Below are 24,293 nucleotides of genomic sequence, written 5' to 3' on the forward strand. Positions count from 1 at the left end.
CCGGGCAGGATGCGGGATGGTAGGATTCCTCTGAGAACCATCTAGCTGGATTGTATCTAAATGATCAAAAGTGGAATGTAGAGTAAGGCAGGGGAAGATTCCCATAAGCACAATTGAATGTGTCTTCACCTCCACAATCCAAGCCTTGGGATTTGGTCATGTCAATTTTGTCACACAGATTTGAGGTGGTTGTTGTGGAAATAGGAAATTCTCCTCTTTTGCTGTCTCACATCAGATGACTTGTGGAATAGCAAATAGTTACTGAAAGCTCATGGAAAGTAATGTCCAATCCCAAGACCTCTCTAGCTCTAGTCCCTTCCTTGGGTCCAGGATCCCTGCGTTCCCTGAAGAAAGGATACTTTGAGGTAAGAATAAACAATGTCAAGAATGTGGTAATTGGCAATTGGGGAAGGAGAAAAGAGTGAGGAATTAAAGGAAGGACAGATGTGGTATGTTGATGAGGTGGGAGATTATTTTGGGTGGTCAGTGGTTTTTGTTGTTTTATTTTAAAACAGTGTCTAACTATGTAGAGCAGGCTGGTCTTGAACATACAACAATCTGCCTGTCTCTGTCTCCCAAGTGCTGGGAACAAGGAACAGGAGTAGGGAACAGGGATAGGGGTGCATAGACAAGGAAGAGGACATAAGGAGTAGCATAGTGTTGGGGGGCGGGGAGCCGGTGAAGGGTCACAGCAGGGGATTGAGCCAAGGGACAAGGAAGAGATGGCTGAGAGAAGAGAATAGGGATACAGAGCAGAGACAAGAAGGAGCAAATGAGAACAAAAGTCAGCAGGGAGCAGAAAGAACAAAGGACAAACTGGAACACCTAGAGGAAATAGATGGCTGCAGGCAGCCATTCAGGGGCCAGTGCTATCTTTTCTTATCAGTATTCAAGTAGGCCTTTTATGCTGCTACCCCTGAACCCTTTCCAAGGACTCTGAACCTTGTGGAATGCTGCTTCTCAGCCACAGGGACCTGTGGGGAGAAACCATACCCCACTGGTCAGTAAAAGCATGCCCTGGTATACCTTGGCTAGAGTGCACATGATACCCAAGTCTCCAAAATTCCATCCACTATGGGTTGGGGACAGAATTTGCTATTGCAGGCTAAAATTAAAAGCACAGTAACCCGTGTTAGTGACAGAAGGAGGGTTGAAATGGAGACTTTGTTCTGAGAGAGGCCTGAGGATAAGGACTCCTGAATGTGAACAGATTAATTGAACTGCAATGAGAAATTAATTCTTAAGGGAAGGCAGGATTCATGGCAGGAGCCTGGGGCTGAGTGTTTTGAAGACAGGTTTGGGAGTATCTGGTATCAGAGAGGGGCTTCTATATTGAGGTAGGAGGGGCAGTAGACACTTGAGAAGGGGTTGCACTTCCATCAGAAGTTGCTAGAGAACTCTTCAAAGAACTCATCAGGATACACAAGCTAGATAGAAGCTAAGTTGCCCATGTCTGGGAAGTGCAGCCTAGACATTGAACTACGTCATCCTACTTTCTCAGGAGGCCAGGGCAGTGTCCAGGAACCAGGAGCCAGTCTGTAGAGAATGTATCTAGAGCTTAACCACATCTTAATGACTCTCAACACATCTTCCTTCTTATTTGTCTGCTACTTTTTCCTTTTTCCTTCTTTCATTCCTTTCATTCTTTCTTTTTTGTGATATTGGGTATCAATCTTGGGGGCTTATGCTAGGCAAGTTATCTACTACCATTGAGCTACATCCCTCTCATTGGTTTTTATTTTTTGAGACAAGGTCTCATCACATAGTCCAGACTCACCTGAAACTACACATCCTCTCTCCCCAGTCTCTTTTTTAAATTTCACTTTTTATTATTTTAAATTGTGTGGGTGGGTAGGGGGGGTGTGTATATTAGTGTAGGTGCCTGCAGAAGCCTGAGGAGTTAGATACTCCTGGAACTGGAATTAGAAGTGGTTGTGAGCCCCTGTCAAACCCACGTTCTCTGAAAGTATATGCTCTTGACCACTGAACCATTTTTCCAGCCCCCTGCCTCAATCCTTTAACTCGTAGAATTATAGGCATGTAATAGCTTAACTGACTATAAGTCTTTATTTAAAAGTATTTATTTTTATTGAAAGTATGTATTTAAGTGTGTGTACGACATATGAAAACTTTAGAGGATGCACATGGAGGCCAAAGAACATTGGATATGGTCCTCTAGTATTCTCTACCTTACCTTATTCCTTTGATGCAGGGTCTTTCTGGAAGAAAACTTAGAGATCCTCTTTTCAGCTAGGCTGACAGTCAGGAAGCCCCACCAATCCTCCACTCTCTGCTTCATTGGTGCTAGACTTACAGGTGTGTGCAGGTTCATGCCTGGCTTGTTATGTTGGTGCTGGGATCAGAACTCCAGTCTTCAGGATTGTACAGCAAAGTGCTCTTAGCCTCTGAGCCATCTCCCTAACCTTTATAAACTCTCAATCTCCTTTAAAGAAAAACAAAACCCAGGCATTGTGGTGCATGCATTTAATGGCAGCACTTGGAAAGTAGAGGCAAGAGGATCAGGAGTTCAAGGCAAGCCTGGGCTACATGAAACCCTGTCTCAATAAAACAAAACAAAGCAGCCATGCCAGACATGAAGTGGATGTGGTGGTGTATATGTATAAGCCCAGCAATTTGGAGACAAAAGAAATATTAAGAGTTGGAGCTCTTTGTTTTTCATAGCTGAACAGTATTCCATTGTGTGGATGTGCCACATTTTCTTTATCCATTCTTCAGTTAAGGGACATCTAGACTGTTTCAAGCCATTCCCTTAACTCAGCTGTCTTGTCTGGCCTCAGTGGGAGACAAAGCATCTAACCCTGCAGAGAGTTAATGTGCCAGGATGGGGGGTAACCAGGGCTGCCTCCACTCTTTCAGAGAAGAAGAGGGGAGATGGAGGAAGGGACTTTTCTAGAAAGAATTTGTGCTGTAAACATTTTCCTTTGTGGAGCTTGACTATTAATAAAAAGTGGAAAGACTGTGCCTTACATAAATCAACTTCTCTGGGCTACTGATGTAATGCAGTGTAGAACACTTGCCAAGAATATTCTAGGCCCTAGGTTAAATCCCCCAGTAAAACATACACACACAAATTGACTTCTCCATTTGTCACTGGATAGTGGGGAGAAATGGCTTACTATATGGGGTATATGGTGGGAGATATTCTAGCAGGGGTATTTTCCATCTGGACATACCTAAGATCAGAAATGTGTCAGTGAGGGTCAATCAATAGAAAGTATGTATGGATATGGATAGATAGGATTTTATGAATAGAAGGATTTTTATCAGGATTATTAATGAAATAATTATTAGTGATGGCATTTGTCAGTGACCAGATTGGGAGCTTATTAAGGGGACTGGGGGAAATATGGCTGGGGAAGCTTAGCATTCCTAACTCAAATGGAGCAATATGCTAGTAGGTTATAATTTGTTGGTGGGAAAATTTGCCAACAAAGATTGTGTCATAGACAGATAGTCATAAAGAGATATTTGTCAGCAAGAGAGGTGCCAACAGATGGGTACTTATTAAGAAAGATATTTCTGGCTGGGGTCCATCAACAGGCAGTAGATTCCTGCTGAGCATTTGTAAATAGAGATATTTGTCTATAGGTTAACTAATGGGGAGGTGTCTATAAAATAGCAACAGAATATTATTTCTTAGTGAGGTATTTGTGACAGAGCAGATTATTTCCTTTAGGAAAAAGGCCCAATCAAAGGAAGAATTTACAAGGGCTTGGAGATTTAGCTTCTGTAGCCTTGGCAACAGTAGAGATTTATAAAAGTAGGGATTTGTCCACAATGAGGATTGTACAGTGAGTAACAGCACCTCATTTGGGAGGTTGATTTTCCACAGAAGTCTTTCAGAATGTTGATACTTGTCAGAGGAGAGATTTGCAGATTTGCACACTAGAAAGCAGCATATAAGCATCACAATAATAATACTACAAAGGAACATTAAGTATCTGTCACATTCTGAAGGGAGACTGTCACAATCATGAATTAAGCTGATCTTTGTTTCCAGGGTGCATTAAATTATTACTACTAATACCATACATCATTTTTAGTATTGTTTTGTTATTTCTAATATCAAACAACGTATAGTATTATAATAATTATTGATAATTATCACTACTGAAGTTATACATTAAATTCTATTTACTGTGACTACTACTTGTAAGCACAACATTCCTAGCACTATTGTATGCACTGTACATGTTATTTCATTCATACATCCATTGTTCTAATGAATTAGGCATGTTTTATGCCCATTTTGCAGGTTCAGGAAATGAAACACAAACCAGCAATCTGATTTCCCCAAGAATACATGGAAGGAGCAAGATTAGAATGTAGATGGTCCAACTTCAGGGTTCATGCCTCTGTAGAAATTAGGTCTCAGTTATTAATATTATACATTTAATTATTAATATAAAAGTTTTATGATATCTTTTTCTACAGGGCTCAGGCTGGGGGGTTTAACTCAGGCCTGTGTGCCTGTTAGGCAAGTGCAGTGACACATCTCCTTCCTAAGAGGTTCATTAGTTTTTGTTGTTTTGTTTTTGAGAAAAGCTCTCACCATGTAGACCTGGCTGGCCTAAACCTTATTATATAGAGCAGGCTAGACTCAAAAATCACAGAGATCCACCTGCCTCTGCCTCCATAGTGCTGGGACTAAAAGCATGTACCACGATACTAACCATCCCCCACCCCAAAAATCTGAAGGGTTAGGACTGGAGAGATAGCTCAGCCTCTAAGAGCACTGGCTGTTCTGCCAGAGGCCCTAAGTTCAATTCCCAGCATCCACATGGTGATTCACAACTGTCCAGAACGCCAGTCCCAGGTGATCTAATACTGATTCCTTGGGCACAGACATACATGCAGACAAAACTACACATACACGCAAAATTAAAAACTAAAAAAAAGGGGGAAAATTACTCTTGCAGGCCTCAGGGACATGTCATGATTGGGGCTTTGATGGAATGAAGAAAAGACAAACACACAGAAACACAGACACACCTGAACTAAGTTCGGGCTGTCTGGTTCAGGCTCTCTGATAGAGAAACCATAGCCCTTTTCCCCTACCCCATCTCAGCATGTTTATTATATTTAACAGAGAGATGCTTCTTGTATACAGTTAAATCAAGGAGAGAAGTTTAGCTAATCTTTTTTTTTTATATTTATTTATATATGTAAGTACACTGTAGCTGTCCTCAGACACACCAGAAGACCATGTGGTTGCTGGTATTTGAACTCAGGACCTCTGGAAGAGCAGTTGGTGCTCTTAACTGCTGAGCCATCTCTCCAGCCCAAGTTTAGCTAATCTTGATAGGATCAGTGTTTACAGGAACTAGTCATAACATGGCCATAAACATGGAGAGAGAGAGCTACAGTGAACATTTTCTGCACATACTGTCGTCAGCATTTGCACTCAGACTCCTGAGGAAGGCTTTGCCATCCCTCTGAACATCACTCAGGGAAGGTTTTGCTACTCCCATAGGCCTGAGAAACTGGAGTCCTCGAGAATTCATGCCACATCAGAAGCATACATTTACTCAGAACCTCATTCACTCACTCACCACAGGGCAATTATACTTTATAATCAACTGTCAACCTTTACTACTCTAAAGGGTCTGGGTAAGGACTATGAGTCCCATTTTTTAAAGAGAAGGACCGAGGCTCAGGAAGGGGACAGACAAATTCCCCAGGTCATCAATTGGACTAGATTCACAGAGCTGTGACCCTGCCCATGCACTTAATTTCAGCTGTGATCCAAATTTCTCAAAGAAGGTCACAAATGAATATGCTGACTTTTAAAAGTGCCCAATGGGTTTTCTAGGAAAGTGATAGGAGATAGGGACTCCCAGAACTACAAATACTTTCAAGAGCGTGTGCCAGGTCTCCGGGGGAAATGACCTTATATTCTCTTCTGAACACTGTGTTCCCTGAGGTACTTGTCAGCCCTGTCCATGCTGCACTGGAGCCATTGCAATTGTTACCAAGGTGTCCCCCCAACAAATCTGCAATGCCTGAGTGCTGGTCATGCAGATGAACCATTCTGGAGATAGTTTCAGGGAACAGCTTCTGCTTCGTTAAATTGAGAAACTACTTATATAGTGAAAGCCTATAGACTGATGTGTTAGAACATTGCCTCAGATTGGACAGTGAGTGCTCTTATCACCAGGGTCTCTATGCTGAAGAAGCATATTAAAAGGAGATGTAGAGAGTAGACATGTCAACAGGCCAGCTACTGGCTACTCACAGTAGTTCTGAATTCAATGATCTGACTTCTGAGAAAATTCAGGAATGTAAATGTACCACCATGCTTCTTACTTAGAAGCAGCGTGGTGTGCCAGGTAGGCTGACCATCAAGCCATGTTTGTATTTTCTTCTACATTCTGTGTCCGGATACAAGTCCTCCCTGCATGCTTGACAGGTTGGTAGAAGAATAGCTCTCAGTATTAAGTTTTATCCTCCCCCTACTACATTCTGCTTCCTTCCAAGGGCTAAAATAGTTGAGGGTTCTAAGGAACAGACCTGAAGTTGGGGAGTCTCATTGGTGTTCAGGGAGCTAGTTCTAGAGTTTGGTGACTGGTCAGAAGCTGCCAAAATCTTTCAGGCACCTGCAGAAATATCAACAAAGTTCCCAAGGCCAAAACAGGACCTAGAACTCTGTCTTGCAGTCCTACCCATCAGCACAGTGCTTACATGGGCATTGTTGCAGCAGCAGGCATTCCCCACTCAAGTGAATAAGGACCATGTGCTCAAAATCTGCCTGTCATAGTGATACCTGCCTGTATCCCTAAGGTTAAGGAGGCTGAGGCAGGAGGATCATGACTTCTAAGCCAGCTTTGGCTACATAAAAGTTTCAGGCTGGCCTAAGCAATGTAGGAGATACTGTCATTTAAAAATTCTCATCATCTTGATATATAGAGTATAACTTGGGCCTGCTTAAGCCTCCTAGCAACATAAAATACTATAAGGTAAGACCATAGAGACCCCGGGGACCACATGTGTTAACTAGAATATCCTACAGAACTTTGTACTTCCCTGTCTTGTTTTATAAGTTAGTTCAATGAACTACACCCCCCAACCCGACATGTGAAATCTTTTTCTCTGTTCAGTATTTTGTGTTCTCTCTCTCTCTCTCTCTTTCTCTCTCTCTCTCTCTCTCTGTGTGTGTGTGTACACATTGGAGAAAGGATCACTGCATGTAAGTCAGGCTAGCGTCAAACTTGGGATCTCTCTGTCTAAGCCTTCCAAGTGCTAGGATTACAGGCAAAGGCACCATGCATACCTGTTCCTGTTGTAGGAGCAGTGGGTAGTGTGATGTGAGGGTACTGACAGTCCTTTTGTTTACTAAAGAAGGCACATTGGAGTTATGTTTTTTTAATCAAGAAAATTCATGTCAACACAATACTTTATTGTTCTCTTGAGTGCCTCAATATGAAATTCTGGTTCCCAGGTCAGAAGGGCTGGAAGAGGTTAGACAGACCTGGTCCCATCTGTAGGAGCTGGAAATCCTAGAGTCCTAGAGAGATGTTTGTCAGGTTTCCCATTCAAATTGTACAGAGAAAGATGATCAGCAAATTTGAGGGTCATATTTTGAAACCTGCATGGTCCTAATTTTAAATCGTACATGGGCCTAGAGGATATATCCTAATATTACAGGGCTTGCTGCTTGCCTAGCATATATAAAGCCTAGATTCAATCCCTTGTACCACAAAGAAAAAAAAAGAAAGTAAATACTTTAAGCCCTAATCCCATGTCTGTGTACAGAATGAAAGGAACAAGAGGATGAAAACTAGAGGGTTTTCAGCATCACTCCTTTGCTCCAGTGTACTTCTGAATATAAGGTCAGCTGTATCCCATTTCCCAGAGTCCTTGGCTAGGTGACATCTCTAGGTCCCCTTCCTTTCACTTAAGTCAGATCTAAGAAGTACAAAGGTTTGGATGGAACATCTTCATTAGACTACCAGCATAACCCTTGAGGTAAGGAAAGACCCATTAATATGAGGGTATTATTCAACAAATTTGTCAATGAATAATATCTGTGTATAGGGGAGTTTTTAGCTGTGGCGTAGTTTATTAACTAGAGAAGCTTGGGCAAATAGGAATTAGAACTTTCTATAGTAGGCATGGTCTGGTGGAATATGTCTAATACCAGGAATGAAGAAACAGAGGCAGAAATAGTGCAGTAAATTTAAGGCCAGCCTGTTTTAAAATGGATGGGTGGCAAAATGGAACTGGGGAGATGTCTTAGTGGACAAAGTGCTTGTCATGCAAGAATGACGACCTGGTACTGAATGCACAGAAAACTGAGCAGTAGTAGCTTGCTTGCACCTTGCTAGACAGTGGTGGCGCATGCCTTTAATCCCAGCACTTGGGAGGCAGAGGCAGGCGGATTTCTGAGTTCGAGGCCAGCCTGGTCTACAGAGTGAGTTCCAGGATAGCCAGGGCTATACAGAGAAACCCTGTCTCAGAAAAAAAAAAAAAACCAAATCCAAAAAAAGGGTTCAATCTGCATTTAAACTTGGAGGAGGAGAAAGAATACCAGGAGAGCTAGCCTGGTGTATGTAGTGAACAATGAGACCCAGTGTCAAAGTAAAGCCGAGGTCGGACGCCCAAGGCTATCACTGGCCTGCCATGACATGTATCAGCCTTTTCTGAAACACATCAGCATATACAGAGGGGTAAAAGGAAACAAATTACTGTACTAAGATGTCTCTAAGTTTTGAGTAGAGGAAATATTCAATGAATTTTAGTTGATAATGCAAAGTAATGATCATTACTAATTTTGCAGGTTCTCAGTGCTAATGCCAATGTTGAGATTATTACCAATATATCAAAATTTCTGTAAAATATGGAAACATCTTTTTTGTTGTTTTGTTTTTCAAGATAGGGGTTCTCTGTGTAGTCCTGGCTGTCCTGAACGTCACAAACTTGGCTCTGCAGACCAGGATGGCCTTTTGCCCCTTTTCTTTTTTTGCTAGAGATTGAACCTAGGGATTTCTACATGCTAGGCATGTGCACTAAGCTAAATTCCCAGCCTCCAAACTCAACATTTTGCATCTTTTCCTTTTTCCATCGGTTTCTGGAATCCCCCAACAGGTTATCATAAGTTCATTCCCAGACATTATTCAGAAACACTGCTGCTGTGTGATAGTTCTTTATTTCACCATCTAAGACAAAGAATGCTGGAGGCAAGGTAAACAGTGTTCAGGCTTCAGGTCAGTGGGGCTCCAAGGATTTGCCAGGTGCACAGGCCTGGATTCCGTGGCAGGCAGGCGAAGTGACGGCTCTGGTAGCCCTTCTCGGAGCCCATGAGGATCTGATCAGTCCACAAGCAGTGAGTGTCACTCTCTAGTTTGCAAGGAATGGCTGAACAGGGAAACACCTAGAAGAGGCGAGAAAGGCCCATCTCTGAGGATTTCCCTTTCCCTCTGTTCTCTCCCCTATATAGAGTGCTGCACTCTCTCTGTCTCTCTGGCCACAGGGAGCTGCAGTAAGGCTTAGGGGTGCCCTGCTTGTGCTTAGACCCAAGAACAGCTTCTCTCATTTGCGGAACAGAAACCCAGTGCTCTGGAATTGTGGTTAGGGAACTGTCACTTGAAGTCACTCAGACAGGCCTCCTGAAGAACTGTCCCACAAGACAGAGAAGTGATAGTATGGGGAACAGTTGGCATGTAGGGAGCGCAAGCATAAGAAAAGTCAGCAGGGAGAGCAGGAGAGATGGCTCAGTGGTTAAGAACACTGGCTGTTCTTCCAGAGGTCCTGAGTTCAATTCCCAGCAACCACATGGTGGCTCACAGCCATCTGTAATGGGATCTGAAGCCCTCTTCTAATATGTCTGAATATACAGTATACTCATATACATAAAATAAATAAATCTTAAAAAAAAAGAAAGAAAAGAAAAAAGGCAGCAGAACTCTTGGACAATGACTGGGGAAGGGGCTGATCAGAGGATATTTGGTGCCACCAGGGAAAAGTTATAGCCAGATATGTCCCTGTGGGTTTGGAGAATAGTACTTTGAATTCTTGCCTGGGGAAGCAAAAATCCAAACCTGGAAGGTCAGAAACAGACAGTGGTGTCCCAGAATAAAGTTAGACAGACAGCGAAGGTTCAGGGAACAGACAGTCCAGAGATAACAGAACAACCAGAATTCCAAAAGAGCAGTCCTAGGGTAGAGCAAAGGCAAGAGAAATCAAAGATAGTGATGGGGTTTGGGAAGCAGCTACAAGGACATACAATAGCCAGAGGGAAAAAGAAACCATTCTAAGACTTATCTCCAGTTGGAAAACTGGATCCAGGCACTTACTGTGCACACCCCGCAGCCAGCACTATAGGTCTTTGAGAACGCCCTTTGCTGAGCAAAATTCAGACTACGCCAGGGAACCAAGTAGCTGCAGGCACTGATGTGCAAATTTCCGTCCCTTAGGCGGCCTGTAAGAGAAGCGAGAAAGCAACAGGCCTTTGATTGGCTGGGTAGTGTTGGAGTGGTCACCTGATTAGCATTAGGTTACAGGCCCTCCCACTCCCATTTCAACCAGGCTCTTTCCCTTTAGAGACTAGCTCCTCCCAGTTGCCAGAAAGCATCTGAGGATGAAGGGAAGTGGCCCAAGGCGAAGGGGCGGGACCTCACCCGCAATGAGAAACTCCTCGCTGCGGTCCTGGGACTTGTGTACATATCCACAGAGGCTCTCCACAGCTGGGGTGTAGGCGAACCGGAAATCTGCGGCATTTCCCACAGTGTCGAATCCTTTGAGCATCTGCCCATGAGTGACAAAAAGTGTCTCTTTTACTGACATAATCCTCCCACACCACTCTCTTTCCTGATGGCAATATATCTAAATCACAAGTTTACAGAAAACATCCACACCAACGAAAGGCAAGATGCTTCTATTTGGAGGGGAGGAAGAGGTTAGGTACTGCTATGGAGGGAAGGAGTGGAAATACCTTAGTCATCTTGATCTCATAACGCTGGTATAAGGTGGTCTTGTTGATTTCTGGGGAACCCACGAATTTAGCCCTTATGACTAGAGGAAAGGAAGGGGAAAACGGAATCAAATGGGCAGGCAGCATGAACCTCTAGCAGCAAAACATATATATGACATAATTCAAATGGCTTCCACATCAGTTGATTCATCTATATATTGTCTATTCTCGTAGGCACTGTTTTAAGCCCTTTCCGTGTATCCATTTGTTGCTTTACTCAACAAATATTTTGAAGTGCTTGATGCCAGCCACTGTTCAGGCTGTTAGGGAAAAGACAGTGACCCAAACACAGGAATCCATTTCCTTTTTGGAGCTCACATTCAAGCCAGGAAGAGACAGACTAACATTAAGTAGCTAGGCATGGTGGCGCAGGCCTGTAACCCTAGCTCTGTCAGAGCCTGATGGAGGATCACTTTAGTATGAGTTCAAGACCAGTCTAGACAATTTAGTGAGAACCCGCTTAAAAATAAAAATTCACAAAAAAAGGTTGGGTTTGTAGCTGAATTGTGCAGTATTTGCCTAGGTCCTAGGTTCAATCCCCGTACCAAGAAAAAAAAAGGTATGTGGCTTGTTAGAGTCTATTAAGTGTGTTGGAAAATTAAAATTGGGAGGGGGTTGACAGATATTCTTTACTTAGGCTCATTAACCTTCTTCCAAGCTCATTAGTGAAGTTTCTCTTTAAAATCCAGTTGTAGCAAAGTATCCTAAATTAGGTTAGTGAAAACACCTACCCTCATCTGATTCTCCTCAGTATGTGATGGGGCCACCAGATAAGATTACACAGGCTATGGTGGCGCACGCCTGTAATCCCAGCACTTGGGAGGCAGAGGCAGGCAGATTTCTGAGTTCGAGGCCAGACTGGTATACAGAGTGAGTTCCAGGACAGCCAGGGCTACACAGAGAAACCCTGTCTCAAAAAAAAAAAAAAATCCAAAAACAAAACAAAACAAAAGATTACACTGGCCAGTTTTCAAGAGTCCTAAACTGGGTGTGGTGGCACAGGCCTGCAATCTCAGCACTTGGAAGGCAGAGTGAGAAGGGTCAGGGGTTCAAGGTCAGCCTGGGTTATATAGTAAGACCTAGTCTCAAAAACAAAAAGGGATCTTAGAGGTAGGGAGATGGCTTAATGGTTAAGAGCACTTGCTGCTCTTTGAGGTCCCAAGTTTGGTTCCCAGAATCCATATAGCGTAGCTCACAACCATTCATAACTCCAACTCCAGAGGATCTGATGCCTTGGGGACTCCACATACATGCCTGCACACCACATACAGAACACACACAAAGATATGCATAAATACAAATAAATATTTTTTTAATGGACTTAGCCTGAATCCTCTTGGCTTTGATATTTCTTCTCACATTCACCAACCCCCAAACTGTTCCTTGGCCATACAGTTCCATTTACCAGTGCAATGTTGAGAGTTAAGCCCACTATCTATCTCTCCCCAGATAAATTCTGATTGCCATGGTCCTGAATGAAGTCTACCTGTCTCTGTCCTAAGAAGTGCCGTTAACAGCATTATTTAACAAGGGTTCGGGAGTACTATGTGGCTGGGGTTAAAATTAAAGAAAGTAGGCAGGCCTCTCAGTAAGATGGCTTTTCAGGCCGCTACCTATGTGGGTCACTACAGAGAAGCGTGTACACAGTGCTGGGAGCAGCCAGCGCAAAGCTGGGCTTAGGCCCAAGAAGTCAGTGTGGCAAAAGCAGACAGATGTATGGAAGGGTAAGTAGAACTGTCCTAGAGACAACGGCCATAATGAGCCCTATTGGACTAAGAGGGACAGAAAGGGGACCAGACTCACCCAAGTCCGAATTGCAGAAGGCTGTCTGTGGATGGGGTGGGGCACAGCTACAGGCCTTACTGGAAGCTATCAACGACAGTAACAAGAGGATGCCCGAGGCCAGAGATGCAAAGGGGGCCATCGTGGTATCTGCTGGTATCTGCTGGTAAAGACTGGGTGTTAGTAGGTTCCCAGAACAATGGTTTACATGTTCATTGGCCCTGGGGAGATTCAGGACCTCTAAGGTTAGAGAATGGAGTTGTGCCAGTTGGTGAATAAGGGAGCTGAGAACTTTGAGAATTTAAACAGAATTGGGGAAGTCTGACATTTGTGTAGTGATGAATTTGGAGTTTGGGAAACTGGAGAAATATAATGCGGAGTTTGGGCTATTAAAATATAATGGGCTAGGGAGTTCAGAGATATTGGAGGGTTTAGAATAGGTTTGAGGTTTTAGGGAGCTGGGGAAAATGGGGGTTAAGAGTCTTGAGGAATTTGGAGGTTTACGGTACTGGTAATCCTTGAGGAATGTGAAGGCAGAGGAACTGTTGAAGTTCCAGGAGGCAGACATGGCTACGGGAACAGGGGAGTTACCGGAGCCACAGGACTGACGGACAATGAAGAAATTCAGGGGAACTGGCACGTTAGGAAGTCTTTAAGGTATTAAAGGCTTGTGGGTCCGGAGCAGTTGGGGATGAATGCCACGGGCATGAAGGAGTCTGGAGAGTCCAGCCTGGGACAATTCTTCCAGACCTCTCCCGTTAGATTTCCCCTTGGCTAACTAGGGATCCTGATACCTGCAAGCCAAGTGGAGCGGTTGGTCTGGCAGGGGACTGGATGGGCCTCGTGGCCGCACCAACACAGGCTCCAGGCAAGCCCCAGTTCTGCCAGGACACCCGGCTCCCACTTACCTCTGGCGCGTCTCTGGGAGCCCCGATCTGCGGTGATGGCGGCAGGGACTGCACGGGGGAGAATAAATGTCCATGCGAGGGGCGGAGTTGGCGCGGAAATCACTGCCTCCAGGCTTCCTGGACGCATTACTCATCCACCCACCGCTGGAGTCAAAGCCTAGGGGCGGGCCCCAGGATAAGCCCAAAGATCCTCCCTCCTCTGCCAGCCAGCCCACTGCGCCCCCTTCCCCCAGTTCCACGTCACGCACATTCCTTCCTGGCCAGAAGAAAGACCGCCCAAGCCCCTAAAAGCCTTGTGCCTCTCGGGTTTCCCACATCCCTCAAACTTCCTATGGCTGAAGCCAATAACTTCTTTCCCACCTCTTTCATCTACTGTGTAACAATCTCACAAGAAAGGCTTTCCTGTGGATCTGGAATTCTGGTGAGGGGCGGCAGAGGGGTGACAAACTAGAAAAAGCAGGTGAAGGACCTGACATGGGAGAAGAGGCACAAATACAGAGTGGGGAAATTGATACACTGAGAGTGCCTATGACTTATCCAAGATGACAGTTGAGTGTGGCAGAACTGGGAGGGAACTGAGGCTGTGTGCAGACAGAACCTAGGTAGTAACCTCTTCCCCAAGCCTTGCTGTGGCTGCACACACCAGTAAGGATGTTTGAAGATATCATAAGCTACAAGAGACCCTGTCTTAAACAGAAACCAGACAAAACAGGGATTTTAAACCTAGGCTTCTTGACCCTGGAATCCTAATTCAGGCAGGTCACAATCTTGACAAGCACAAGCGGGAATGGTGTGGTGAACATGAGCATTGCGGGAGTGGGGAGGAGGGAGGGGGAATGATGGTAAAAGAAGCTAGTGAGTCAGTAGAAAAACCATCCCTACTCCGTCCTGTCCTGCCCCTTCCCCCACCAACCAGCCCACACCCCTGGTGGGGGTGGGATGTGGCAACTGCTGCCCTCCAGCTTCCTGATGATGCAGGAATCTTTCCCTGGGGTCCTGTGGAAGAGTTCCATGGCCTGATTAGCACCCTCAACTAATACAGGGAGGATAGACCAATAATTATGACAATGGTTGTAATCCCAGCAGGCACGATGATCCGGAGAATTAGAGGGTACAAGGTCTATATAGTGAGTTCCAGGACAGCCAGAGATACGTAGTGAGAACCTGTGACAGAGACAGAGAAACAGAAAGAATATGGTAGTGATGATCACAGCTACTTCATATATCATTGCTAAGGTCTTTGTGTAAATTTACTTTAGCGAATTAAATTTTACTAACTTAGGTAGATTAGTCCAATAACCACAGGACACAAAAACCTGCCAGCACTCAACAGAGTACTCACTGTATACAATATACTGTTTTAGATGTTTTGAAGGGTTTTTCTTTTTACTGTGTGTGTCTGTGTGTATGTCTGTGTGTCTTCATGCTGTGGCATGCTTGTATTGTTTAGAGGACAACTTGCAAGGGCTAGTCTTCTTCCCTGTGGGTTCTGGGGCTCAAACTCAGGTTCTTAGGCATGCAGGCAGCAAGCACCTATATCTGCTGGGCCATATTGCCAGCCCAGAAATTTTGTTTGTTTGTTTGTTTGTTTGCTCTTGTCCTCCTTGATTAATTAATGAAGAGGTGTTAAATCAATAACAACAATAATAGTAACCAACACTTTGAAGATTCAGGTTTACTATATTTGTATACTAAGATTTTCTTTTCTCTGAAATAATTGACTTATTCTTCCCAACATATCCGTGAGGTATGATTCATATTTTCACTATTTAGTGAGAAAAGAGAGACAGAAAGGAGCAAATGGCCTGTCCAGGAAGGACAGTGAAGAAATTACTGTGACAGTGGGAGGAAGTACAAGGAAAAGGAGAAAGGGAAGGAAACCAAACTTTTCAACCATCTGATTATGAAAGTGAGGAGTGAGAAAGCGGCTGAGCAGGGGGCTGAGTAACCAGGCGGCGGGACTGAGGAGACGGAGAGACAGGGAAAGGCCTGTCCCGCCTCTTCTATGACCCTGTTTCTGACGCCAGTTCTTTAACTATGAAACCTGAGTCAGCACAGTTTGGCCAACTGTTTACATTGAGGATTCAGATTATTGTACAGGTTCGAAATGAAATGGGGTGGACATCACAGGGGAGTGTTTGGCCTGTGACTATCTGCTAAACTGGATAGGTGTGAGGTTCCTATAGCAATCTGCTGTCATGTGCAAAAATCTGAGGATACCCACAGAGTATTACGTGCTTGAGCTTGATTAGTCCCTTTGTACAGATCAGGAAACTGAGGCCCAGAAGGACAGTACCTACTGGGGATTTTGTATGGCCTCAGGAAGAAGAAAGGCCAAGAGAACAGGCTACAGCTCCCCGGGAAATCCCAAGCCCCCCCCCCCCGCCCCCCATGCACATATGGCAGGCACACACTCACATGCACCCACAGCGTTCACGCTCATGAACAGAGGACGCTAAGCAGGTTTGTAAAAAGGATCCACAACACTCAGCAGATGGGAACAGATATTCTTGGGTATGAACAGCTCTCTCGTGTATCTGTGCGTGCCTCTAGGGGTGGCTTATGTCTCTTGGCGTGCTCCAAGTCCCTTCCCGAAAGCCAGGTGTGTGCCTGAGTGCGATGCTTCTGAGAGTGGAAGGTTGCAAATGGAATTATATGTGTCTCGAGCTTCTCCGTGTGATAAGTAGATGCCCAAGTAGAAGGTTTCTCCCTACACACACACACACACACACACACACACACACACATGCACACACATCTTGGCATTGTTTCCTTGGCCTGCTGCCTGGATGACACCCTTCCCACCACCCCCCTTTCCAAAGCCATCCCACTCAGTCCTCCACCTCCCATGACGCCACTCATTTGGGAAATGAGGAAAGAGACTGTAGAGGGAGGGAGAGCCTGAAGGTCAATCAGTCACCCTTACACTATGGGGCTTCCTGCGCCTGTTGGGAACTGCCACTGCCCCTCTGAGAATGCTATCCCTACCCTGTCAGTAGGAAGCAGGGGCCCTGCATTTGCACATGGGATACAGTGAGGCTAGAGTCCTCAGACCCTTTGCCTAGCCTTTGGCACAGGGAGACTTAACACATCTTTGCCTAACACATACTTGCCTGAAGATGTGTTCATGCCTGAGAATATTTTCTGTGTGTCTGATTTTCTGTATGTTTGTATTGCAGATATGAAAAAAAAAAAACCATGTTGAATGTCTAGATATAATTTTCATGGACCCAGGAATATGATGAGGTCGGAGTTACAGAGATTTGGTTATATGAATGCCTAGAAATGCATTCACCTTCTGTGCATTGTATTGATACCTCTGTTTGCTGTGGGCATGCCAGTGAGCGCTGCATATGTCCATTTATTGTTTGCCTCTAGAGTTGTGAATGCTTCTATACAGCATGAGTGGCTCCATTATATATCCTTCTGCTATGTAGGTGAGAGCAAGGTGGGGTAGCCCATGTGTGTACTCCAAGAGTCTTAAGAGTGTGGAATACATGTTGCTTAGGAGGATTGACTGCTGTCCGATGCTAAAAGCACCTGGCTGGCAGAGTGACCTCATGAGCGGACTGTCTGGATCTCTGCAAAGCCCTAGATGTGTTAAGTTTCTGGTTGTCTTTCTCAGTGGATGTGGAGTTCTCAAAAGATGTGGACACCTCTGGCTTTGAATGGAGTTCTGAAGGGGTGTGTATGTATGTGTGTGTGTACATAAAGATGAAGATTACATGTAAGGTGTGGCTGAAGGTCTTGCTGCTGCATGCTAACTACCACACCTTCATACACTTCATACACACACTAACTCCAACATCTATTTATTATAAAAACAAACTTCCTCAGGCTGGAGAGATGGCTCAGTGGTTAAGAGCATTGACTGCTCTTCCAGAGGTCCTGAGTTCAAATCCCAGCAACCACATGGTGACTCACAACCATCTACAATGGCATTTGATGCTCTTTTCTGGTGTGTCTGAGTATATGAAATAAATAAAAAACAGTCTCTATTCTGGGAAGTTCCCTTGCCCTCAACTAAGGCCTCTGCCTGGGAAAGCACATATGGAAAGCCCAGGGTTTGGAGAGTGGACTGGCAGGGAAGGCTGTGCATTCAGTTCTAGACTCAAAGCTGCTGCGAAACAATTGACTGCTGTTCTGCCTGTCTTTGACCAACCTTTTTCTGGGGAAAAATGGCAACTGGTGTGGCTCTCACTCTATGGGTCACCAAGTCTTGGAGGTCAGCAGGACTGCTCTGACCATGCCTCTTCTGCCTTCATTTTCACCAGCTCAGCAGCACAACGTACCCTGTGGTTGTGAAGATGGGCCACGCACACTCTGGGATGGGCAAGGTAAGTTCTAGCAGGGCACACGTGCATGTTTGTATAGTGCATGTTCTCGGCACTGTATGTAGTTAGATGTGCATCTGGGTACTCAATGCATAACAATAATTCTGTTTGATGATGCATTCTGGGATGTCTTCATCTAATTGTATTTTGTATTTTCATATTTAGCCGATTTTTTCAGCCCATATATTTCGCTACTGTGCTAGTGTACCAAGCATATGGATATATATATATGCATATATATATGCATATATATATGCATGGCTCTGTGATGAACATACATCATCCTTTATGTTCCAGGCTCTTGGGCTCCAGTGTGCTTTCCACCCAGCTGATTTTGTCTGTGTGTATGTAGCAAGCAGATTTGTAATTTGTAAGTTTGAGTGTGTCTCAGCTTCTGAGTTTGTATATATTTTTTTAAAGATTTATTTATTATTATATGTGAGTACACTGTAGCTGTCTTCAGACACTCCAGGAGAGGGCATTAGATCTTGTTAAGGATGGTTGTGAGCCACCATGTGGTTGCTGGGATTTGAACTCAGGACCTTCGGAAGAGCAGTCAGTGCTCTTAACCGCTGAGCCATCTCTCCAGCCCCCTGAGTTTGTACATTACGTGTACAACTGAGTTTTTGTGTCTATATATGCCATATGTACCGACTTTTACAGCTCTACTGAAATGTAATTCCACATTTCATTCTACTCCCCTGTTTAAAGTGGCTGATTTGAGATGAAGATGTAGCAAAGTGGTAGCGTGCTTGCGTAGCACGTGAATGTCCCTGTTTCAGCCCCAGCACTGAAAAAAAATAGTAGTTTTTAACATATTCAGAGTTGTATACAAGCAATTTTATGTTTGTGTGCACATGTATGAAACAGGTTACCCATAATTCTGCATGCTTGGGTGCCTTGGCACATCTACTTTGTATTTGTCTACACATTCCTCCAGATACATCCAGTCCTCACTCCTGCCTTCATCCCATGCCTATACCCACAGGTCAAGGTAGACAACCAACATGACTTCCAGGATATTGCAAGTGTTGTGGCACTGACTAAGACATATGCCACCGCTGAGCCCTTCATTGATGCTAAATACGATGTGCGTGTCCAGAAGATTGGGCAGAACTACAAGGCCTACATGTGAGTGGAGAGAAAGAGGCCTTGTGTGGGGGAGGGCTACCTCATGCATCTCAGGCCCCACTAAGTCTCTCCTCCCTCCCCCACTAGGAGGACATCGGTGTCAGGGAACTGGAAGACCAATACAGGTTCTGCTATGCTTGAGCAGATTGCCATGTCTGACAGGTGAGACGCATAAGTGAGGAGTGGGAGGAGGGAGGGTGGCATAGAATCATCCGAGCAGAGCAATGACAAGAGTGTCCTGCCCCTTGTCTTGACAGGTACAAGTTGTGGGTAGACACGTGCTCAGAGATTTTTGGGGGACTTGACATCTGCGCAGTGGAAGCGCTGCATGGCAAGGACGGAAGGGATCACATTATTGAGGTGGGAACACCCAGGCCTTGGTGGGCACAGAGGGAAGAGTGGCTGTGCGGAAACAATGAGCTAAACTGGAAAGCATTTTGTGACTCAAAAGTCCTCCGGGAAGGGTGGTGGCAACTGTAAAGTACTGTGGGAGCTGGGACATCCCTAGCAAATGGTAATGGTAAAAACGTGGACATCTTTGGGGTGAATGGGCAACACTGGCTAAGATGTAAAGTGCTCTGTGAATAGAGATATCTTGGTAAATGGCAAAGCACTTAATTAACCTTGAAAGTGTCCTAGAAACCACAGAAAAGCACTTTGTAAAAGACAAAGTACCTAGTAAAAGCTGGGACCAGCAGTACATAGTTTATGCTTTCTGGACCATGCAGTTTGACACTCTGATTCAGTCCTATAAAAGCAACCATAAACAAGATGGAAGATTAGTGCAGCTGTGCATATGGATACAACTTATGTGTTTATGTCTCTAACTTTTAAGTGCACTGAGTTTAGATTTCCTATCTTTTGCACACATGAAATCGTTTTTCCCCAACCACTGAAAGACATCAAAGGCTGGATGCAGTGAGAAATGGGAACCCCAGCACAGATGAAGAGTTTGAGGGCAGCCTGTAATCCTAGCAACTTGGGAGGGTGAGGCACGATCGTGCCTATGATTTCAGGGCTACGCTGGTGGATTTTAGGCTTGCCCAGAAGGTTGCAGTTCTGCTTCTTTCGAAATAGAAAAACATGTAGCAGTGAAGATTTGCCCCATGAACCCTGATTGCAGAGGCAGCTCTAACACTCCAGCCACAAAGCTGTCCAGAGCCTTGGAACTGGCAGGTTTTCCTTACAGTGTACAAGCAGTGCCACTGAGAGCCAGCCAGGCCTCTCTTCTTTGCAGCCATCATGCTTTTTGCCAAGTGAAAGTGTGTTGACTCTGTGGCCTCACATGCACTTCCTGCCTCCCCTAATACTCGATCTCTTTTCCTCCCACAGGTGGTGGGCTCCTCCATGCCACTCATTGGTGACCACCAGGATGAAGACAAGCAGCTCATCGTGGAACTTGTGGTCAACAAGATGACTCAGGCTCTGCCTCGGCAGCGGCAGCGGGATGCTTCCCCCGGCAGGGGCTCCCACAGCCAGGTCAGGCCCTTGGTCTTGAGCTAGTGGGAAGGAGGTCAGCCCTTTATCAACCTGAAGTCATTGAGGTGGTATCAGTGGACTATTAGTGTCACCTTTATGCACATGTGGCCTCAATAAATTGCTGCTGCTTTGCCATCCTTAAGAGTCTCCTGACCAAGTATGGGGTGAGAGGCCTCATAGCCCCATATTCCCTCAACTAGCCACAAATGGGGCAACACCCAGCACACAGGGAATCCATGTCATTTTGATTGGCTGTTGCTCCCACTCTCTGGCAACTATTTTTAATCTCGTGTATTCCACTCTTCTGCCACAGACTCCATCCCCAGGAGCCCTGCCCTTGGGCCGCCAGACCTCCCAGCAGTCTGCTGGACCTCCTGCTCAACAACGACCCCCACCCCAGGGTAAGTGAGGGCAAGCCTCTGGGCTCCTACCATCCCAGCCTCAGCATTTTTGCTCACTCACTCTCACTTGCCTTTCCTTTTTTCTGTTCCTAGGAGGCCCTCCACAGCCAGGCCCAGGACCTCAGCGCCAGGGACCCCCGCTGCAGCAGCGCCCACCCCCACAAGGCCAGCAACATCTTTCTGGCCTTGGACCCCCAGCTGGCAGCCCTCTGCCTCAGCGCCTACCAAGTCCCACCGCAGCACCTCAGCAGTCCGCCTCTCAGGCTACACCAATGACCCAGGGTCAAGGCCGCCAGTCGCGGCCAGTGGCAGGAGGCCCTGGAGCACCTCCAACAGCCCGCCCTCCGGCCTCCCCATCTCCACAGCGTCAGGCAGGGGCCCCACAGGCTACCCGTCAGGCATCTATCTCTGGTCCAGCTCCACCTAAGGCCTCAGGAGCCCCGCCCGGAGGGCAGCAGCGCCAGGGCCCTCCCCAGAAACCCCCAGGCCCTGCTGGCCCCACTCGTCAGGCCAGCCAGGCAGGTCCGGGACCTCGCACTGGGCCTCCTACAACACAGCAGCCCCGGCCCAGCGGCCCAGGTCCTGCTGGACGTCCCACCAAACCACAGCTGGCCCAGAAACCCAGCCAGGATGTGCCACCACCCATCACCGCCGCTGCCGGGGGACCCCCGCACCCCCAGCTCAAGTAAGGGGACCTCTATAGCAGCCTTGACCTTTGCTGCTCAGAGTACACTGGCCCCAGTAGGGCATCCCCAGATCTCATTTGCCTGAGAACTCGTGCCAGACTGGGCCAAACCCCTTCTGTGTCAATCCCAGCAGTTGAGGGAAGAATCCCAGCATCTCCACTTCCAGTTCAGGCTCCTCCCTACAGGCCCTGGGAAAGTCCCCCTTCCAGACCTCTGGCCCATCCCAGTAGCTACTTCCAGTACCTCCCATCAGATCTCTCATCATCACCCCGCCCGCCGGCCCCAGCCATCCCTGACCTCCCTCAGGTCAACTTGTAGTCAGCCTTCCATCAGTCACTCTTTTCAACCTTTCCTCAAGCCTTCCCTAATATTCTAGACTGCTTTCTGGTCCATTCCCAGACCCTCCAGCCACTTCAAATTCTCACAGATCATCATCCCATCCTTTCTGCTTCTCCTTGTCCATTCTGTCCCCCTAGCCCTAAGCGCAAAAGTTTTCCCTGTTCCCCACCTGCACCCGTCTGCTCCCCCCTCAGACTGGCTTATCTCCAACTAGACTTCCCCTAGCCCAGACTCCTCCTTACCTTTGGCCTCCCTTCATCGCCATATCAAACTGGCCTAGAATGGGGCCAAGGAATCTCCCCATTAAACCACAGCACTTTATCTTGTACCTAAGCCCCCTCAGCTAACCCCACATCCTCCCCAGTCTCAGCTTCACCACCCTTGAGAATCCATCAGGGTTCAGGGCCATGCTCGGGGGTGGGAAGGTCACAGGCACAGCCCCAGGATCAGAGGGGCAGGGCTGGGGCCGGGCCGAGGGTAACATTGTGTTTCTCTCCCCTCCTCCCCTTCCTCTCCCCCCTTCCTCCCATGCCTCCACCTTGTCTCTCTCTAGCAAATCCCAGTCTCTGACCAATGCCTTCAACCTTCCAGAGCCAGCCCCTCCCAGGCCCAGCCTTAGCCAGGACGAGGTGAAAGCTGAGACCATCCGCAGCCTGAGGAAGTCTTTCGCCAGCCTCTTCTCCGACTGACACCCCACTCTGAGAACCCCTAAACCCCTAGACAAACCTCTCCGGGTCCTGAGTCCATTTCTCACTTTTGGAATCTCCAAATCCCTTGAGAACCCCTCTCCTGGTTCTCCTAGATCCTACTTCTCATTCCTCAAGATGTCCCTTGAGAAACCTGGTCCTAAATCCAGTTCTCACATTTGGGAATCCCCAAGTCCATTTAGAATCCTGTTCCTGGTCACCGCCAGATCTGTTTTAGAACCTCCAAATTCCTGAAGACCTCTACGTCTGGTATCTCTAAAGAGTGATTCCCTCCCTGAAAGTTCCTGAATGGCAGAAAATCCTGTTTCTGACCTAATCCTCTCCTGAAGCTCCGAAATTCCTGGAAAAGCCTATTCTACTCTTGGTCCTGAATCTCTCCAGCACACCTTGCTCCTAATCAGAAAATTCCAATTCTGTAAGAAGCCCCATCCTTAAACCTCTTTCATAGATCATCTCTCTGGAGATCCACATCTTCAAATGTCACCTACCATTCACCAATCAGTCCCTTGAGGACTTCCCTTCACCTCTTCCCTTCAATCCCATTCAACATACTGGAAGTCCCTTCCACTTCTAGGACCCCTAAGTTCCCGCCTCCAGAAACTTCCTCCCCAATTTCCTGCCTCTGACAGCTGTCTTTAAATATGCAAACTCCACCCATCCTCTCAGAATCCTTTGCACAAGGCAGGCCTGTGGTCTCCTACTCCCTCACCTTTGCCAATGTGTGTGCGTGTCTGTGACTGACCTGGCCTCCTTTTGTGCCATGCTTGGCATATGTGGTCCTCGTTCGTGCCGCCTGTGGTAATGCGTACAGTGGCGCTGTTTGTGTGGTCTGCATCTTCCTCCAACCTCTACTCCTTGCCTGAACTTGCCCCACCCCTCAGCGGCTCTGAACCCCAAGAGAAGAGTCGGGTAGCAAAATAAACAAGCAAAGGCCCAGCAGAATTTTGTGCTTCTTGGTAAAGAGTAGAGTCCTTGAATAGTGGGGGAGACAAAGGGAAACCCCCAAATCTACATGGGGTGCTGGGAACCCCCAAATCCAGTGAAGACACATCAGGCAAAAACTTTAAAAAGAGGTTCTGAGTGGAATCCTTACACTGAATCACAGCCATTGGAGGTAAAACAGCTCTCCAAACTAGAACTATCCCCAAAGTCAAGAGGAGGCCATATTACGGAGGAAGCGGGGGACCTCAGTTTTTGGGGTCCCCCAAATTTCCCAGGGTGTGGGACAGGGAATCCTGAGGCAGTATCAAGACAGGCGGAACAATGACTGGCTGGTAGGTATGGGGTGCCTTGGCATGGTAGGCGGAAATCGACTCCCTGGTGGACTAGGAGTGGTCTAAGGCACAAGGCGGGCCGCGCTGAGAAGGCAGGCAGGCAACTCATCAGCCTGGGTGCGGTGCAAGGATGGTTCCGAGGCGCTCCGCTCAATCTTGGGGAGTGACCGCTGCAGCAGCTCGATCGTGGCCAGAATCTGGGAGCAAGTGGAGATGAAGGGTGTCCACAGTAGCAGAGATACTCCAATATCCCAATCCCCGG

The 24,293-nt window shown here is 46.5% G+C and overlaps 3 protein-coding genes across 8 annotated transcripts in view; 1 reads left to right on the plus strand and 2 right to left on the minus strand.

The window, feature by feature from the left end:
- The window catches only part of Syn1 (synapsin I), a 56,278-nt gene extending 32,579 nt beyond the window's left edge, over positions 1-23,699 (plus strand). The window contains exons 6-13 of one of the 2 annotated variants that reach the window (XM_052170584.1): positions 17,955-18,017; positions 19,003-19,145; positions 19,233-19,307; positions 19,403-19,505; positions 20,478-20,624; positions 20,938-21,025; positions 21,119-21,710; positions 22,604-23,699. In XM_052170584.1, coding sequence (XP_052026544.1) covers positions 17,955-18,017; positions 19,003-19,145; positions 19,233-19,307; positions 19,403-19,505; positions 20,478-20,624; positions 20,938-21,025; positions 21,119-21,710; positions 22,604-22,739 — 1,347 coding nt within the window. In that variant the 3' untranslated portion in view covers positions 22,740-23,699. Of the gene's footprint in view, positions 1-17,954; positions 18,018-19,002; positions 19,146-19,232; positions 19,308-19,402; positions 19,506-20,477; positions 20,625-20,937; positions 21,026-21,118 lie in introns of both variants that reach the window. The other variant, XM_052170583.1, reaches the window with a different exon arrangement.
- Timp1 (TIMP metallopeptidase inhibitor 1) lies at positions 9,148-13,793 on the minus strand. Of its 2 annotated transcripts, none has more exons than XM_052170590.1 (6): positions 13,681-13,793; positions 12,794-12,932; positions 10,952-11,031; positions 10,638-10,764; positions 10,314-10,438; positions 9,148-9,391 (listed from the first exon to the last, which is right to left on the minus strand). In XM_052170590.1, exons 2-6 carry the CDS (start codon positions 12,912-12,914, stop codon positions 9,221-9,223), a joined length of 624 nt encoding a protein of 207 aa, XP_052026550.1. In that variant the 5' UTR covers positions 12,915-12,932; positions 13,681-13,793; the 3' UTR covers positions 9,148-9,220. The 2 variants fall into 2 exon arrangements, with proteins under 2 accessions (XP_052026550.1, XP_052026549.1); XM_052170589.1 differs by having other exon boundaries at positions 12,794-12,935; positions 13,681-13,786.
- Positions 23,689-24,293, minus strand: part of Araf (A-Raf proto-oncogene, serine/threonine kinase) — a 100,847-nt gene continuing 100,242 nt past the window's right edge. For all 4 annotated transcript variants that reach the window (XM_052170586.1, XM_052170585.1, XM_052170587.1 and 1 more), the window contains exon 16: positions 23,689-24,228. In XM_052170586.1, coding sequence (XP_052026546.1) covers positions 24,094-24,228 — 135 coding nt within the window. In that variant the 3' untranslated portion in view covers positions 23,689-24,093. The remainder of the gene's footprint in view (positions 24,229-24,293) is intronic.

This window comes from Apodemus sylvaticus, chromosome X (assembly GCF_947179515.1).
Source record: "Apodemus sylvaticus chromosome X, mApoSyl1.1, whole genome shotgun sequence".
In the NCBI taxonomy this organism is placed as follows: domain Eukaryota; kingdom Metazoa; phylum Chordata; class Mammalia; order Rodentia; family Muridae; genus Apodemus; species Apodemus sylvaticus.

Bases quoted from the DNA above. Each gene is read 5' to 3' on its own strand.
- Timp1 (XM_052170590.1), bottom strand. From the start codon at position 12,914: ATGGCCCCCTTTGCATCTCTGGCCTCGGGCATCCTCTTGTTACTGTCG. The intron at 10,439-10,637 runs GTGAGGTCCCGC...CTTCTCTTACAG, and splicing joins CGAGGAGTTTCTCATTGCGG to GCCGCCTAAGGGACGGAAAT. The intron at 9,392-10,313 runs GTAAGTGCCTGG...CGCCTCTTCTAG, and splicing joins CTGGCTGCGGGGTGTGCACA to GTGTTTCCCTGTTCAGCCAT.